The sequence below is a fragment of the Ursus americanus genome, chromosome 18, assembly GCF_024610735.1.
Source record: "Ursus americanus isolate L20-20 chromosome 18, mUrsAme1.1.p, whole genome shotgun sequence".
Classification (NCBI taxonomy): domain Eukaryota; kingdom Metazoa; phylum Chordata; class Mammalia; order Carnivora; family Ursidae; genus Ursus; species Ursus americanus.
The window spans coordinates 50948938-50968354 of record NC_142144.1 but is presented as its reverse complement, the minus strand read 5'-3'; the positions used below and the strand labels follow the sequence as shown (position 1 = coordinate 50968354).

General features: G+C 38.7%; 1 protein-coding gene and 1 long non-coding RNA gene across 4 annotated transcripts in view; both read right to left on the bottom strand.

Annotated features, from left to right (window-relative positions):
* Positions 1-15676, bottom strand: part of PSIP1 (PC4 and SRSF1 interacting protein 1) — a 40266-nt gene extending 24590 nt beyond the window's left edge. For all 3 annotated transcript variants that reach the window (XM_045780659.2, XM_045780660.2, XM_045780661.2), the window contains exons 1-3: positions 15535-15676; positions 14791-15004; positions 11570-11646 (exon numbers count right to left, since the gene is read on the bottom strand). In XM_045780659.2, coding sequence (XP_045636615.1) covers positions 11570-11646; positions 14791-14862 — 149 coding nt within the window. In that variant the 5' untranslated portion in view covers positions 14863-15004; positions 15535-15676. The remainder of the gene's footprint in view (positions 1-11569; positions 11647-14790; positions 15005-15534) is intronic.
* On the bottom strand, positions 70-11561 carry LOC148108607 (uncharacterized). The gene is made up of 2 exons (XR_015727502.1): positions 6697-11561; positions 70-4083 (listed from the first exon to the last, which is right to left on the bottom strand). It is a non-coding gene; the product is annotated as an uncharacterized LOC148108607 (long non-coding RNA).
* Positions 15677-19417: the final 3741 nt, after the last annotated feature.

Genomic DNA, 19417 nt, shown 5'->3' with positions numbered 1-19417 from the left:
AAATTTTATGTATGTAATAAAAAAAACGCCCCCTAATGAAAAGAACTGTGACACAACTCCATTAATCAATCCATTTAAAATGCATTCCAAATATAATTTTATTTCAAAGTAATTTGGTACAATACACAACTCATAAAACACTATCAACGAAGTACATTACTGTATGTATAAATACATAAGGTTTTTGGAATAAAATGTGTTAAGAATTTCACTTTAATGAAGGAATGAGAGGTTACAACTGGTTCGTTTATTCATTCAGAAATTCATTAAAGTCGGTCTTGTATTTGCGGTAGTTATGTTCTATAAAGTCACCACACAAACACTGGTCACAATTTCGTCAACCAATCAATACATAATCTTGTTTTTTTGGTGTGTTTCTGTCTAAAGACACATGAACATATATTAGGGACTCATTCACATGGAACTCAGTCAGCAACTTATGTAACACATACTTTCTTTGCACAGCACAACACTGCCTTCTTGCACGTAGGAACGCTAAACAGCACTTCAGTACCATATTTGGGGGCTATAACTAACTGCAAACTGACCAAGAAAAAAAGCACAAAAACGCAAAAACTACAGCACTACCTAAGACTGCAAAAAGGACAGTTTATAGTATAAGAGCAAAAACAAGAAGGCAAATTACTGCCCTGGTCAGCCTCAGCTAGGAACATGTGTATCAAATTACCCAAATTTTTGCCGTTTTGGTTGCACATGAAGGCACCCTGAGTACTGATTTGGATATATTTTTAGTGAGCAGGCAAATTCACAAATACAGAATCTGTGAATGATGGGACTAAACTGTGTATCTGTATGTAATTGGAAATATTCTCCAGAACAGACCCCTTATATCTCCCCTACATCAGTTGGTCCTGCAGATATCTGTCAATTCTATAAAGGAAGATTCGCTGTACCTAGGAGTTTTTTGGTTATGCTGCTTGACTGTATTCTCCAAAGGAAAAGGAAAAGCAGATTACTACTCATTTCCTCTAAAATGTGCTACGATTTAAGATTATAAATTATTAATTAGGTATATATCACAAATTCCTTATCTGGTGAAATTCTTTAAGAATTAGGGACCTAATAACTACAGTTAACACTCCAGTTAGAGTATTTTAGAAGGTTTTAGGATAAAATTTTAATTAAAAAGAGACTTAGAGCTCTATTTAAATATAACCAGTGCATACAAAAGTCAGCTTTATAATTCAAATTCTGTAATTTAGGAATTCTCACTGTATGTATGTATTTTTAACTGCACATTGATTAAAGCACATTTAAATCATCATTATCTCATTTGATTCAGAAACTCAGCCTTTTACTAGAAATCATTCATTCCTACCCATCATCTCAAATTAGAAAAATTAACACATTTAGTTAAAACAGTAAAACAATTCTTCCTACATGTTTCAAATTCCAAGTAAATAACTTGAATTAAATACCCATCAAAAACAAATATACTTCCAGTTAGAACAAAGCAATTCAACACAAATTCTCGTAAAACCTCACAAAAACAACACATAAAGCCAAAGATGACAAGAAACACAATACCATCAGAGACCTAGAAGCTGGAAAGAAAACTGAAAAAAGGACGGAAACTAAGTAGCCATGTACAAACACAGCACCATCCCTTACAGTTCAAAATGCCCAATGGGCTCAAAATTGGTGGCATCAAGAACTTCCAAAAGTGTAAGGGATCTTAAATACTTAATACAATTATAGAAAACTGTTCCAAAGCTTCAAACATGGAGGATTTTTAGATATGACTCTAAACCTAAAAGCTATTCAAAACAGAAGACTGATTCTACCACGATGTTATTTAGTATATAATAAAGGTTTGACAGTTCAATTTACATGGGTTATTTTTCTTTTCTTAAAACAGACAGTCCTTTGCATGACAGCACGAGACTATAAAAATGACCACGCAAAGGGGCGCCTAGATGGCTCGGTTAGTTGAGCATCTGACTCTTGGTTTCAGCTCAGGTCATGATAGGGTCATGATCTCAGAGTCCTGAGACTGAGCCCTCATGTCAGGCCCCACACTTAGCAGAGAGTCTGCTTGAGGGTTCTCTGCCTCTGCCCCTCCCCCTACTCACGCACACAAATAAATCTTAAAGAAAAAAAGACAAAGCAAGGCAATCTTAATTAACAAGGGGGAATTATGATTGTTCCATAATTTAAAATTGTCAAAACATTAAACTCTATTACTGACAGTGAAAAGACATGGAAAAAAAATAAAACTAATACTTTAGCACACTGTAATTTAAAACATTAGGAACATTGAGATTAAAATGTTTTTCTCTGTGGAAAAAATAACTCAGAAAGAATAGTTTGAACAGTGCTTACCTTCTTCTGATCATATAACTTATGTAAGAGTGAGCATATTTTCTATGCCTTGGAGAATTGTCATATTCCTAAGTCTGATCAGCTTCCAACATTTTATCCTTTGCACTTTCAATGTTGTGAAATATCTTTAATGTTTTTTGTTGGCATCACTTCCTCTGAGACATCTTCATCCTTTTTATTACAACCACTTTTCTCATTTATATTGCTAAGCTTGCCTTCACTAAGTTCCTGCATATGCAGTCTCTCCAAATGCAGCATGTCTACATTTGAAGGTTAGCTATTTATTCTGTAACTCCACTTACATTCAGTTCAAATTTCACTTCTAGTGTTAATTTGTTTCTTTCCTGCACTTTCATCTTTGTTGGCCAATTCCCTATATTATTTTTTAAATGTAACCTGAATGGGTATATCATTGAGATAAAAATGCAACACCACCACTACACACTGTCATCTATGCATGAATTGAAAAACAGATGCACACTGACCAATCACCAAGAGCCTTTGAAAAAAGTGACATGCTATGCATCTGTTATTTATACTTTGACTTGTGGACTGAAGAGCTAGCAAAAATTCTGTGGTTTATGCAATTACAGTTAATATTCTGGGGTATGTGAAATCTGAATCGGGTTATTGGGGCACTAGTGTTATTTAACTAAAACATGGTAACCAAAATTCATGTATACGGGGCCTGTACCCTTCTCTTCATGCTTTGACTTTAAAATTCTACTTTTAGTAGATAGTAATACTGCCACTCTTGCTTTCTTTGTGACTGTATCATTACTTGGTCACGTCTTATTTGAGCTTTTCTCACAAAGTAAGACACAGCTAGATTACTAATCCAATCTGAAAGGTTTTTTTCCAATCTGAAAGTCTTAACAGAATTCTATTCAGCTAATATAATCATTTATATTTGGTCTTATTTACATCAACTTGTTTTATACATATACCTTTTGACTATACTTGGATAACTGTTATTCTTATTTTGCTGAATAGGTTTTAAAAAATTCTCCCCTGATCCTTCTCTAGATTCAGATTTCAAGATCTACTTTATTTTTACTATACATTATGCTCACAGTATAGCTGACTCTTGAACACAATGGGTTTGAACTTGCAGGTCCACTTATGAAGGGGATTTTTGTTTCGTTTTTTTTTTAACAGAATTGTAAACATCTTTTCTCTTCCTTATAATTTTAATTTCATTTTCTCTAGCTCACTTTATTATAAGAATACAGCATGTAATACATATAACATACAAAATATGTGCTAATTAACTATATACTATCAGTAAAGCTTCCAGTCAACAGTAGGCTCTTAGAAGTAAGTTTTTGCGGAGTTGAAGTTATTTGCAGATTTTCAACTGCATAGAGGGTCAGTGCCTCTAACGCCCATGCTGTTCAAGGGTCAACTGTGTAAGTCATACTTAAATTTGCATCTTTATCAATATACCAAAATTTAAATAACTATGCCTTTCCAAGTGAGAATGCCTTTATAAGTCTAAATAGTTCACATTATGGAGAGAAGGTTAAAAAATATTCACACATGAAAAGATGCTCAATATCATTAGTCATCAGTAAAATGCAAAGCAAAACCAAAAGATACTACCTTCACACCCACTAGGATAGCTATAATAAGAGATAATAACACATCTTGGCAAAGATACCGATAAATTAAAATCCTCGTATATCGCTGGTAGGAATGTTAAAATGATTCATGGCTGATTTGACAACGGTCTGGCAATTCCTGAAAGGATTAAACATAAAGTTATCATTTGACCCAGGAATTCCATTCTTACAGAAGTAAAAATATGTCCATGCAAAAACTGGTACACACAAAACTTACATTCGTAACAGCCAAAAGTAAAAACAATCCAAATGTCTATATATTGATGAATGGATAAATAAAATATGATAGATTAATACAATGGAGTATTTGGCAATAAGAAGTAATGAAGAACTATCATGTGACACAATACAGATTAACCCTGAAAACATGATAAATGAAAGAAGCCAGTCATTAAAGACCACATGTTATACAGTTCCATTTATATAAAATGCTCAGAGCAGGCAAATAGGTTAGTGACTGCCATGGTAAGACAGGAGACAGAATTGGGGAGAAATGGGAAGTATCTGCTAAAGGGCACAGGGTTTCTTTTTGGCATGATGAAAATGTTTTAAACTGTGCTAATGGCTGCACTACTCTCTCAGATATATGATGTATTGAACTGTATACTTTAAATGAATTGTTTGAGATATCTCAATAAAGCTGTTGAAAATATTCTTCAGTGAGTACACATCCCACCAAAAAAACCAAAAATGATCCATAATTTTACCAACTATAGTTACTGTCTCAGCCTGCTTTTTAGCTGTATGTATACATATTAATAAGTAATTTAATGTATATGCTACATATTCATCCATACTTTTTCTAATTAAAATGAATCTCTTTATGGCAATAATTACTAACAGCTACATATTATTTCACTGAATGGCTATCTCAAAATTGACTCGCCTATTGTTGGAATACTTTCTGTAACATATTTTCTGTTATAAATTAATGGAGCCATAATAAATATAATACTGCTCAATCTTTGCACCTATCTTCATAACATATTCTCAGTAGAACTGCTGGATCAAAGAATATGCTCAAGACTAAGGAACCCCTTAATGAGACTCAAAAAACCATGGCGGAAGAAAGAAGAATCCTCCCACACTCTCATTGTAAAAAAGAAATGATAATTATGGAACATGATGGAGGTGTTAGCTATTGCTACGGTGGTAATCGTATTGCAATACACAAATGTATCAAATCATGGTGGTTATCATACTGCAATATAGAAATGTATCAAATCAACATGTACACCTTAAACTTATACATTTTTTTAAAGATTTTATTTATTTATTTGAGGGGGCAGGGGTGAGCAGGCGCTAGTGGAGGGAGCAGCAGAGGGAGAGGGACAAGCAAACTCTGTGCTGAGCTCCAGGCCTAACATGGGGCTCTATCTCAGGACCCTAATGTCCTGAGCCAAAATCAAGAGTCAGACACTCAACTTACTGAGCCACCAAGGTGCCCCAAACTTATACAATAGTATATATGTATAGGGGTTCATTGTTTTAAAACACTTCCCTTTTTTTTTTTTTTTTAAAGATTTTATTTATTTATTTGACAGAGAGTGAGAGCACAAGTAGGGGGAACAGTAGAGGGAGAGGAAGAAGCCGGCTCCCCGCCAAGCATGCAGACTGAGATATGCCCAATGCGGGGCTTGATCCCAGGACCCCGGGATCATGACTTGAGCTGAAGGTAGATAGATGCTTAACCATCTGAGCCACCAAGGCACCCTATTACGTTTTAATTAAAAAAATAAAATAAAAGCACATGCCCACGCGCCCACATGCACATACACAGAATCCTCCCTGGGGATACAATCCCACAGGTTTGATGAAGAGGGTCTAGACTACTGTTTAGACAGCCATCACTAGTCCCCAAGGGCACAACCTGATGTGGCTATGGCTCTGATTCATTCTTCAAAGCAGCCCATTTTAAAATGACATACCGAAAATAAATAAATAAATAAAAAGCTTTAAAATTAAGATTTAAAAAGTAAATAAAATAACCTATAAATCTCAAAGAAAATACATCAAAACATGAACAGGTTTTGGGCTTATTTCTAAAAAACAGGAATAAAATGACTTGTTTCCTTTATAGAAAACTTTTTTTTTTCTAATTTAACAATGAAAAGATACGTTAATTCAGAGTTACCCATCAAATTCCAGAAGTGAAAAGGAACTTTAGGTATCACCAAAATCCACATCTTAAAGATTAGAAAACTGAAGACCAGAAGGATTAACTCATTCAAGCAAGGTCATCTAGCTATTAAACAGCAGAGCCTCAACTCTGTACAGTATTCCTTAACAGCATTTCAGGTTTTCCTTTATTCACTGTAATACAGTCTCTGAAACACCTACTAAAATACTGATACCATATCCCTATATATATGACTTCTGACTTTAAATACCAATATCCTCACCCTTAAGAATCAAGGGCTAATGTAAAATGTCCCAAGGGCAAATCATTAACAACTGGCCCTTAAGCAACATAGGGGTTTGGGGTGCTGACCCCCCCCATACAGTCAAAAATCCACAAATAACTTCATCTCCCCCTTAACTACTAATAGCCTCCTCTTGACCAGAAGCCTTATTAATAAGTCAATCAACACACATTTTGTATGTTACATGTATTATATACTGTATTCTCACAATAAAGCTAGCTAGGAAAAATGAAACATTATTTAAAAAATCATGAAGAAGAAAAATACATTTACAGTACTGTAAAAAGTCCGCGTATAAGTAGACTTACACAGTTCAAACCCATGTTGTTCAGGGGTCAACAGACGTATGCCTCACCAAAGCTCCATTATCACACACCTGGAGCTCTCTACCTCTAAGGCAAACCAGAAGTCATATGTAAAAAATAGGAAAGCTTATCAGAGCTGAAGATACAAAGCTCAAAACTCATTGAACTGTTGCCAAGTACTACTACTAAATAGCCCTATTTCCAAAAACACTGATTCTAACTTGCTGCTTTATTTCTCATTACTAAATCACAAAATATGAAATATACTGTTTTAAAACTAGGGTTTTTTTTTTTTTAAGATTTTATCTATTTATTTGACACAGAGAGAGAGAGAGCCCGCATACGCACAAGCAGGCAGAGCAGCAGGCAGAAGCAGGCTCCCCACTGAACAGAGAGCCCAATGGGCTGGATACCAAAGTCCTGGGATCATGACCTCAGCCAAAGGCAGACGCTTAACCAACTGAGCCACCCAGGTGCCCCTATTACTAGGTTTTGTAACAGCATGGGTTCCTTGGTTTTTTTTTTTTTAAGATTTTATTTATTTGGCAGAGAGAGAGAGTGAGCGAGCACGAGCAGGGGGAGCTGTAGGCAAAGCAAGCAGAGCAGGCAGAGGCAGAAGCAGGCTCCTGATGCAGGGCTCGATATCCCAGGATCCTGGCATGATGACCTGAGCCAAAGGCAGACACTAAATCAACTGAGCCACCCAGGCACCCCAGCATGCATTCTTTGTAACAGCAAATGATTCAAGAGACAACTGAATATATATCTACTATGTGCCATGAGTCTGCTGGTATAGAGATGAATAAACAGTGTAAGGCTTCTGAGAAACTATACTGTATAAAGACCCACACCAACACACGCCGTTAGTTACAGCTAGAGTACAGAAGACGTATGGAAGAAGAAGCGAAGAAAATAAAATCCCACCCTATGATTTCATTTCTTTACTCCTTTCTTGTGGACAGGTTATACAAAAAACTGCCACCTCCCCATTCATCTTCACTCCTAAAACTATGCATCAGACTTGTTTTAAAACAGCCTGTGATCGATATTTTTGAAGTTCCTAGAACTGAGCATCCAACCTCTTTGTATTAAGACAAAATCAGTAAGGAGATAAATTTAACAAAATAACATCTTCATTTAAATTTTCTAGACTTCAGAGATAGACCTGTGAGAGTATTTCCTCAGTAAGCAATAGCAATCAGCAAAAATTCCAACTGCATTTCAAACAATTTAACACTACAAGTATTAGGTTTTGAAAAATATGGTAACGTTATCTTTAGAAGCTGACATTTATCATTTAATACATGTGAAGCACTGTTCTAAGCATTTTTCATGTAGTCTTGTTTACGCCCCAAAATTCTGAGATAAATTATTCCCGTTTTACAAATAAGAAAAGGACACAAGGCTAAGTAACCTGCTCAAGGTCATGTAGCAGGTAAATGGCCGTCAGAATTCATAAAAGGTCTTTCTGATCTAGTTGTCTTAAACACTATATAAATGTTGGTTAATGGACAGCAAATTCATAATCAACAAATGATTTTATCTAGGGCGTACACTTTCAATGTATCACCAAATGTTTAACAGCTAGTACGCACCAGGCACTTAAGTAAATGATGACAAACAAGACAGACAAAGGTCCCTGCTCTCCAAGCTCTTCACTTGTGGGTGAAGGGGGAAAAAAATTTTAGTCATCATAGAAATGAAGAAAATAAGTATGAAAAAGAGGACGTGAGCTTAGACCTAAATGACTTTGAAAATCCGAAGGCGTTTCCCAACAAAGAAAAAATAAGCAAGGACCTGAGACAAGAGAAAGTAGATTTATGTAACAGTGAAAAAAATGTGTGTGATAAGGTTGGAGAGGTAAGCATAGGCTAATTCATACAGTTCTTAATACACAGCATTTATAGATAAATTCGGGGGGTTCTGTTTGTTGGTAATGTTAATTAGGAAGCCACTGAAGATTTCTGGACGGGGAAATGAAATGATCTGACTAGGATATGAAGATCACTTTGACTATATACAAAGAGTACAAACTGAAACCGAGACAGGGTTAGGACACTTTTTTTTAAAAGATTGTATGTATGTATGTATTTATGGGGGGGGGGATGAGCAGGGGGGAGAGGCAGAGGAGAGAGAAAAGCAGACTCCCCGCTGGACAGGGAGCCTGATATGGGACTCATCCCAGGACGCTGGGATCATGACCTGAGGCGAAGGCAGATGCTTAACCGACTGAGCCACCCAGGCGCCCGGATTAGGACAGTATAAAAGTAATTGTGGCATGGGCTGAAGTTGTAGTAGAGGAGAGAGAGAAAAGTGGACAGATCATAACACACTCTAAAAGAAAAGAATAAAACTTGCTGGCTGACTGCTAGCGGGGAAGGGAAAAGAATACATATGTAATCAAAGATAACACCACGACTTGGCTCCAGCAAAGCACTGGGTCCTTGTCAGTCTCATTTACTAAGAATCCGTCTCGAATGTTAGTTTTAAGATACCTAGCAGATGGTCACAGTTGGTATACATAAGGGCTCATTGTTGTCTAATATTCAAAACTCAACTGCTAGATGAATTTACTGTGAATGTCATAAAATGCTAAGAAAAATCAAAGTTTCTAGGTCAGAGCAAGAATGAATGAATGAAGCTCAAGAACCAAAAAGGTTCTGCACTAAATTCACATTTAAAAAATATCTTTTAAAAAATCTTAATCTATAAATCAGTTATGAATAAGTATAGTTTTCCAAACTGCCATCTCTTCTCCCATGTTCTTCCTTTCCCACATCCCTAACTATAGGCTGTTAGAATAAACTCTCATTTATGCAAAATCCAAACTGAAAGGCTCCCAATAACCACCATCCCGATTTGGGGGGGAGGTGAGGGCAGCAAGGCAAATCATCAGAGACCGAGTTTCTAAAAATTAGACTTAAATACAGAAAAAGCTAAGTCAGCAGACCAATGGAGATACAGCAGCACTGCCTTTCCAAAAATAAATGGTATACTTATGACAACACTAAAGCACAAAACATCACATGTTGAAATGAAAATATTAGCTTAATTTTAAAGTTATATTCTAAATCCTTGAATATATTCCAATTTCTTAAATATTAATAATTCATTGTCTTCATTAATCATTCAGTACCACTATTTTGTTATTAACCAAACAATGCTTAATGAAAGTTTAGTTATTTAGTGTTGTTTTAAAATTTACAGATATTTACAACATAAAAATCTTCATTTTTAAATACTGGGGGAAGGTACAGTCATTCCTCTAAACATAATATAAAAATAAACTATGTGTTTTATGAAGCTATAAGGCCCCATATGAAAGTACATAAAATCTGTCCCATTTCAGAAAAATCACATTTAAAGAATTCTAAACTTACAAAACTGAAAAATTCTAAGGAATGTCTACTCACATTACTACAGTGTTTCCAAACTTCACATGCATCAGAATCATCTGGAAGGCTTGTTAAAACAGATTGCTGGGCTCCACACCCCAGCTTCTGGCAGGAGTTGTGAGGTAGGGTCCAAGAATTTGCATGTCTAAAATTCCCATGTGATGTTGGTGCAGCCGGACCTAGTACCACACTTTGTAAACCTCTATCTAACCCAATACCCAGTACACAAAGTTTTCATCAAAAGATACCTTTTCCTATTAAATTTATGGGAATTTTAAAAATGGTAGATTACCCTCTTGAGCCAGAAATTCATCATTTCTTACAAAACTTAACTTTTTCTGTATAGGATATACCTAAACCCGACTCAAAGTAATTATGAAGGCCGATCCAATTCTAGACTCAAAACTGCATTTAAAAAAATAATAATTATGCAGCATTGTATAATACCATTAATACGGTATGTCCAGAATTGGCAAATCTACAGAATGGTTGTCTAATTCTTGGGAGGAAGAAATGGAGAATAACTGCTAATGGATATTAAAATAAATGTACTAAAACCCACTGAATTACATACTTTAAACAAGTGAAACTTGATGATGTAAACTTCATCTCAATAAAGCTGTTAAAAGAAATTATGTGAAAGTTCACATAGTAAATAAGCAACATTAAACCAAATGTTGCCATTGTAGACACTGTTAGAAACACATAATTCCAATTAGCTATATCAACCACTTTGTTTCTCCTGGTCCAAGGTAAACAATCCTACTTTACCAAAATTATTGCAAATTTTAAACTTCAAGTCCAAAATCAGCAAAATCATAGAAACAGTACTTCTAAGACTGTTAAATTATAGGTATGTAGAATATCATACACCAAAATCAATGAAATAGGCCCTGGAGTAGTCCTATACACCTAGAAGTACCAGTTAAACAATATCTGGTTGCAATTTTTGAAAAATTAATATGCTCTACCAAATTGGTCCTCTGCCCACATATCCACCAGGGGCAGCAGAGCAGTCACAGTGGCCTTCAGGACCACATAAATACACATGCGAGAACTATCCAGACTTCTCACTCTTCCTATAATATACCATTTGTGTGGCTAATATCACAAAGCCTAAAACAAGGTGCTAAGTAAGCTGTCCTTAGGAAAAGCATTTATTATACTAAATATCAATACCAAATGCCCTGTCAAGAACTTTCTTTACATACTTTCATCTATCAGTCATTCTTCCGGTGGCTTTTATAATTAAGGAAACATCTATTCCAAGGAAAGTTAAACCTGTAGCATCTAATTTTTCTGCCCTAAAAAAAATTTTTTAAAGGGAAAATTGAAGACTTTTTTCCAAAATTCAATGATCTCCAAGTTTCCTATTATTACTCTATTTTCTCTTTGAAGTAATCTCTACTTATTTTTTCATTTTATGCTCAATGACCCTACTACATTAACTCTGATTTGCCTTTAGAGCTAAAAGGACTTACGTCTCATGAGTTCCAAAAAAGAAAATGGGTAGTTTGTTTGTGGGTGGTTTTACAGCTCCATCAGGAACTTCATCTACCTAAAAGAAAGATCAGAAAATTAAAATCTTTTAAATCATACACACCTCAACACACCAGAATAAAGTGAGAACAAGACATCCAAAAGGGATCTGATAAAAGTAGACCAGTTCTATAGGTCATGACCCCTATTCCAGTTCTGAAACCCACAAAGTTCTGAAACCCAAGAAGTTCTGAAACCCAAAATATTTCTCAAAACTCTTTGGTGGCAAAACCTGAACACTGAAGCTATTTTGTCATTTCTTTTATCCACCAGTGTTTCTACTGATGCTTCTCTGTTAGATTACCACGTGCCATTCTAGAAGCCTACCAGGAGCAAAATATATACCATATGTACCATGGTTACCTCGAATTCTGAATTTTTAAACATATCTGACCCTGAGCATTTTAGATAAGGGAGCCCAAACCTGTTCAAAAATCCTAAATGGGATTTCTGCAGGGAGGCTATACAAACATCAGAGTGATGTAAAAGCAGACATTAATGAAAGTTTCAAGCATTATTTCTCAAAGTTTGAAACACTTGTTCTAGAAAGATCTTGTACCTACATGGCTGAATAGGATGAAGTTCTGTTCCTTTTTCATTTCTCTTTCAATCATTCTAAGTAATGAAGAAAGTATCAGGTGCTATCATGTCTAACGTATCCGTAATACTTGCTACTTTCTCTTAACAAACGAAAAGCACACCTCAAAGGTAAAGCCATCAGGCACCAATATCAAATCAGAATTTAACATTTCTATTTTTTCCTTACTTAACTTCACAATAACCTTTCTGTGTCACGACCTTCCTAATTTCAAAGACATTTTAAAAAATCAATTAGCTTTGTTAAGAAGGGAGCAGGCCACCTGAGGACCTACTATGCTCTATATGCATTACCATGCTGAAGAAAAGACCGTGAAAGTGATTTGACTGTTTCGAAGTCTGAAGGTTTCAGACATCAACAGAATCAATATTACCTAAGACTCTTAGGGACTTTAATTTCCTCACCTATACCATCATTACACTGGTCATATCAACCTCATGAGAAGGTCCCAAGAACTGTGAAAATCCTTAGAGCCCTTAAGGGATATTTTCTGTTAACCCAGTTCATATGCTTCTTTCCGCTAGGAAACAGTTTCAAATGTGCAGTACCTACGGAGTTTAATAAGCGTTAGGCAATTTTTAAAAAGTTGACTGTAAACACAATTATTACTGATACAGGATTACAAGAACATGCAAAACTTAAAAATTAATGACGTTTCAAATAGAGACAAAAAACATTAAAATCAAAATACGCACAACTGTCATCTTCACAGATAATAATACCCTAATTTCTCTAGAGCAAAGACATACTTTGTTAAGACTGAAGAAGATAGAAAAAGGAATATAATGCTCAGACACACACAATACAAAACCAAATTCAGCTGCTTCTAAAGAAAAAAAGGAGGAAAGAGACAAAAATTTCCCATTCCAATCCAAGTGAACTTATTGAATATAGAATTTATTAAAGAAGGAAAATACTCTGGCCCTCCTAAGGCTACTTATTTTGCTTTTAGCAGAACGGACTCTTAATCACCTAACACAGTGAAGCATGTGGAGAGGACAATTTCTAAGAAAAGTAGGTAACTTTTTAAACATTTTCATTTGGCTTTTAACTGTAGTGTAGCATCGACATGTGAATACAGACGTACCCCACAACCTCAGATTTTGTAACATCTCGAAATAAATAAGGATGTTAAAACCATGGGAAAAAAAGTATCTTGAAGGGACCTTAAACCTGCCCAGTTTCCCTCTCCTCTATTCAAACAAGAAATAGTGTTTTATGAGTACATGATTACATACTAAGGACAGTGGGGGACATGAAGAAATTCAGTTTATGCCTATTGCCCTCAAGAAACTTACAATCTAAAACTAACAAAAAAAAAAAACTTATAATCTATTTGGAAATCAAAGCATGCACCTAAAAGTTAAAATGTTATCACAAAGGAAATAAACTTGAGTGTCAAATATATAGATAAGAATTATGAGTAAGGATTGTTCAAGATAAGACTCCAGTGAAAAGGTGGACTTGATAGATGGGGTGGGGGGAATCTTTCCAGGTTTAGGAAGGAAACCTGTAAGCAAGAACTGGATGGGAAAAATCAAGAGAACAGTAAACATTTTACACTTGGACAGCAGTCAGCAAACACACTACATGATTCTCTGTAACCAATGGGTATGTTTTCTCCCAGCTGACATAATTAAAAATATAGGACTTAATTGTCCTTAAGAAATGCACTCCTCAAACAAGAGTAAATTAGTGGAAATTACAACTTTAGAATGCTGAGTTTATATTTTAAAAAGATCTTGAGCATTCTAATCTAATGGATGTCAACAGTTTTTTGGTTCTATCATGCTCTTAGAACCTGAGTCCATAAGCTAACAAAAAGACCTCTTTCTCTGAAAATGGCGTTTAGGTATTAGTCTCAATCCTTAAATGTCACCAAAAAATCCTGGGCCTTAATTACCTCTCTGTACCGCTAGATGTGAACCTAGGAAACTGGGTCTACCGCTCTTTTGCCTATGGGAAACAAAAGAGGTAAAACAACTTGTTCAAGGTCATAAGGCAAACTTCACGAATACAAACGTGAAAATAAATTTACAAAAAAACTTATTGTAAAATTTTCAAGAATATCCAGTCCTAAATCTCTTTATTAAGCAAGCAAATCCAGAAGGCCTCATCAACTACAAAACATAAAAAATCCCTATGAAACCAATGTAATCACATCCCTGACATCCAACAGTCTGCATAAACTCCACGGATACTCTGCATTTTACTCAAAATTTTTAAAATGTCAATGTTTCATTAAACGGTAAACAAAATCCAACCTGGATTATTTTCACCTACAATGGGACATTATTAACTGGCATCACGTTTAAATATTTCCTATTAAGAAAACCTGCCCAAGTCTGTCAAAAACAAACCCATTGGGAAACGCTTAAGTGGAAACACCTGGATTTTTACAATTCCACGGTAGATCCCTGGGCAAAAAGCTAAAACGAAAGGTTACAAATGAGACCAAAGGAAAGCGAGGGGGAGAAAGGACACAGAACAAAATTAAGAGGAAGGGTAGGAAGTAGGCCCCTGAGGAAGGTAGCACCGCTAAATGCGAAGGCTAAAATCACTCACTCGAGCTGGCCAATGAGGATAACCTTTCATCTTGGCGAAGATGAGGTCTCCAGGTTTGAAATCGCGAGTCATGTTTCGGGGGCGAGGCCGGGGGTCTGAAGCCCGGGGAGGAGGCGCGGCGGTGCGGACGGCGAGGGGATGCCGGAGGGCGGACAGGAGCCGAGGCTCCCGGGGCAGCGGGAGGGGAAAGATGCCTCGGGGCGTCCCGACGCGCCTGCGAGGGAGAGCACCGAGGGCGGTTAATGCTCAGAAACCCGAAGGGAGGGGCCGCACGGGGAGGCCCGGGGGAGGGGGAGGGGAGGGCCGGGGAGGGGTGGGGGTGGGAGAGTGAGGGGAGAGCCGCCTCCCGCTCCTCCCCCGCGAGTGCGCGGCCTCCGCAGCCCGGGAGCTACCACTCCAGGCTTCGGCAGGTCCACCGCTCGACGACCGAAAAGACGCCACCACCTGAGGCTAAGATGCTTCTCAGCCCCCAATTCCCCTTTCTCCCGCCCCATCTTTCCTCTGGCTTTTTTCTCCGGGCTTAAGCCCCAAGAGGGAGGAGGTCTGGGGAGAGGGAAAAAAGATGGCAAAGAAAAGGGTAACGTCCCCCTCCCGTCCACACCGGACATCTCCCCCAACCTGCTTCCCGACGGTCGCAGCCCCGGGCCGCCCCGCGGCTCCCGGGCGGGCCGCGGCCACTTCCCCGCTACAGCCAGGAGCGAGGCCACTGAGGGGGGGCGGGGCGAGTCCCCGCCGCCCGCTCACCTGCCGGGGCCGCGGGCGCTGAGGCTGAGGTGGCGGGCCGGCCGCCTCTGCCCGCGTCCACGCAAGCCACCTGCGCCACCAGCTGCCGCAGAGGCGTCTCAACGGCTCCGAATCGCAACCGCCGCCGCCGCTGCCGCCGCCGTCGCTGCGCTGCTCCCGCGCGGCTCCCGCTCGGGGCCCGCTAGCACTGGGGCGGGACCAACTGCTGCCCGAGGGAGGGGGGGCAGCGCCGCACCGGCCTGAGGTGTGTGGCTCGGAAGCGGAACTTCAGAAGGGGCTAGCTCTCCACGTTGGCTTTTGCCCAGCAGTTGCGGCCAAATGGAGGGAGATACTGGGGGAAGGAACAAAGGAGTGGGCGAAAAAATCTCGGCCCGTGGCTGTTTCCCCCTGCGGTTTGCAGAGTGGTCGGGCCCGGCCCGCCCCTGCTGGCTGCTCTGCGTGTGTGTATTTGTATGTGTACTGTATGTAAAAGGCGGGGAGGGAGGAAACGATTGTTGTGGACGAGGTTTGGGGGCGGGTATCCGGGCCTCCAGCCCTTGGCTGTGTGTTAGGGAGAACCTGGCAGTCTAAGCTGCATGTTCTTGCATCGTTTCCCAGGGTGGGGAGGCTTTAATGCTGCACTTGCGCGGTTTGCACCATCCACCCAAAAAAGAACTGTACAAAAACCCATAGATGAAATCGGAGCATGAGGCTGTTGCAGGGTGTGCAGCTTGTAGGCCTCTTACACCTCGCTGAATGGGCCTTTTCCTTGAGATTGTAATATGAGAAAGCCCTAGTTCTTTTCTTTTAAATTTAAAGGACCGAGAACTATTAAAACTGCAATCCTAACGAATGCAAAATGTGAAGGGAAGAAAACAATGACAGGACAGCGTAAGTCTTTCAGATAGGATGTGGGTTTGGGCCCGTACTAAATTTTAGCTGCATCTAAATTTTATTTCTTTAATAGAATGGTAGCTGGGTGGTGGTCAAGTGTAGAAGTGTTGCTAAACCTCACATGTTTTATCTCTTAAAATACTCTTCAAGGGATTTCTAAAATTATTTTATTTTTTGATCCTTCAGCTAATATATTTTTTAAGAAGTTGGTAGTAACATGCCCAGCTTTCTAGTATGAATGGATATTTTAATATTTTTACTCTACCAGAACTATGTCACTAAAATTGTCTAATTTTACTTAACCATTAACATTCACCCAGGTTTCCTAAATAAAAAGGCATTTTGAAAATTAATAAAAATTAAGTTTTGTTTCATGCTTCACTGAATCCCCCCAAAAAGTACCTACTGTGTGTCAAGCATTTTTAGGTGCTGGGGATACAACCATGAACAAAAAGCACAACTACTTCCTGTCTAAAACAGAATGAAAATATGAAAAAGCATAAGAATATTAAAATACATAAATAGCAATGTGTAGCGTATACTCCTTTAAATGAAGAACTCAGAACTGGGAATAGATCAGGGAAAACTGTATTAAAGTAGGTAAAAATTGAGAAGAATACATTGAAAGAGATGCTTCCTTAAAAGGAACGAAGACATCCCCAATGCAAATTGTCCTGCGGGGAATGTCAAGAGACTAAATCATACCTCAGCAACAGGCAGAGGGTTCCAAGTGTTGCAAAAGGAGAAACGGACTGGCAAGGAAGAGGGAAAGGTTAGAGAAAGGTCTTGAAGCCTCTCAGCCTGAATGAGTTTGATATGATGTATGCTAGGGAGCTACTAAAGGTTGCTGAGCAAGAAAGCAAAGATGATTCTTTAAAAAGTTATTCTTGCTTGCTACAAAGTAGATGACGGTAGAAAGAGGTTGGAGGTTACTGTTGTACTCCCAAAGTGACCCATTTCTAGATGAGACTGGTGACTGAAAAAGGCAAGAAAGTGAACAGCTAAGTACACAAAAGAATGATTACCAGGTCTTAGCCATAAATCGTGCTCAGGAAAAGTGGAGAAAGATGTATTGAAGAAAATTCCAAGACACTGGGTAGGAGAGACCAAGGCATCATCCAGCTACCATTTCTTGCACACCTCCTTTGTTCTAAGCCTTTTAAGGCTTTGCAATTCCAAGTATGGTCTAGGGCCCAGCAGCATGGGCTCTATCTCCCCAGACTTGCTAAATCATAATCTGCATTTTAACAAGACCCCCAGGTGATTCTTATGCATATTCAAGTTTGAGAGACTACTGCTATGGAAGATGCTACAGGAACATTAAACCAAGTAGGGAAAACACATATAATAGATAAACTATAATTAATATTAAAAGATAAGTTTTTACTAGTGCTGAATGATTGAATAAATAAAAAGGGAGTGGTTACTGTGAGTGGGGGGGCGGTCTGCAGAAAAGACATGAAAATGGAAAATGGAAAAGCATTGATGTTTCAGTGTTAATGTTAAAAATAGAAAGTACAAACTTAGCTCTTGGTGTCTTTAAGTTTGGCAATTTCAATTTGTGATAGTCTATAGACAACAAAGGAAAACCCTCGAAAACAATAAGTCAGGGCAAAACAGGTGGTAGTTTAAGTCTCCAGAGAACAAAAGCCCAGGATCCCTGGGAGCAGCGGTTCGGAATGGGAGGGAAAGGGGGAGTGAAGAGGGAGGAGGGAGGATTGCACTCAGCAGAGCCACTTGGAGAGCTTTTCTGAACTACTGAGAGCCTGTGCCCCTCTCCAGCCAGGCTTGATGCACCCTACCCCCATACTCCGTCTTCTTAGGGAGGGGACGCCAGGAAAAGTACAGCAAGATAGAGATTAAAGGGCAATGAGAAAGTTGTAAGGAGAAAGAATACAATTTCCAAAACAACAGAAGCAAGAGGGCGGGGGAGGGGGAGGTGAGGCAGGAAAGGAGATCTAAATGAACTTGATTTCCAGCCTCTCATTTTTATCAAGGTGCTCCTATCCCCATTTTACAGATGAGAAAACAGGTTCACAAAAGTTCAGCAACCTGCCCCAAATCACACCTCTAGTTAAGCGACCAAGACAATGTTCCAGCCAGTCAATTCTCAAGTCCACGCCTTGGTGTGGTCCCCACACCACCTCTAGGTGGAGCAGGGCGCCAGCAGTGCTGGAGACCAAGGAGCTTATAATTAGAAAAAGATGCTGGAAGGAAAAGCAGCCAGCACTCACTCTTCCACCTTCTGTCTTTTGACTCAAGAAAGTATTTCCAGCTTCAAATTTCCTAATGACCTTCCTCTACCCCACCCCGTTCCCCAGCTTGTCCCTACCGTCAGCCCATTCTATTTAACTCCCAGTTTTAAGAGATTCAACCCCAAAATCACCGGAAAGGCTTCTGACCTCATCTTACTGTGACATAATTTCTTATTTACAATCCTTCAGGCTAATGTCTAAACTGCTTAGAAATAGGCACCATCGGCACCTGGGTTCGGCTCAGGTCATGATCTCCAGGTCCTGGGATCAAACCCCACATTGCCCCCCCCCCACTGGCTCAGCAGGGAGTCAGCTTCTCCCTCTCCTACTGCCTCTTGCCCTGCTAGTGTGTTCTCTCTGTCTCTCTCCCTCAAATGAATATATATATGTGTATATATATATATATATATATATATATGTGTATATATATATATATATATATTTTAAAGATTTTATTTATTCATTTGACAGAGATAGAGATGGCCAGAGAGAGAGAACACAAGCAGGGGGAGTGGGAGAGGAAGAAGCAGGCTCCTAGCAGAGGAGCCTGATGTGGGGCTCAATCCCAGAACACCAGGATCACGCCCTGAGCTGAAGGCAGATGCTCAACAACTGAGCCAACCAGGTGCCCCTTTAAAAAAAGAAATAGGCACCATCTCAGTCATCAATGCCTGGCATTTAGCGGGCACTAAATAAAATTTATTCTCAATAAATATTTGTCGAATAAGAGGAAGGGGCAGGTTGAAAAACTCCCT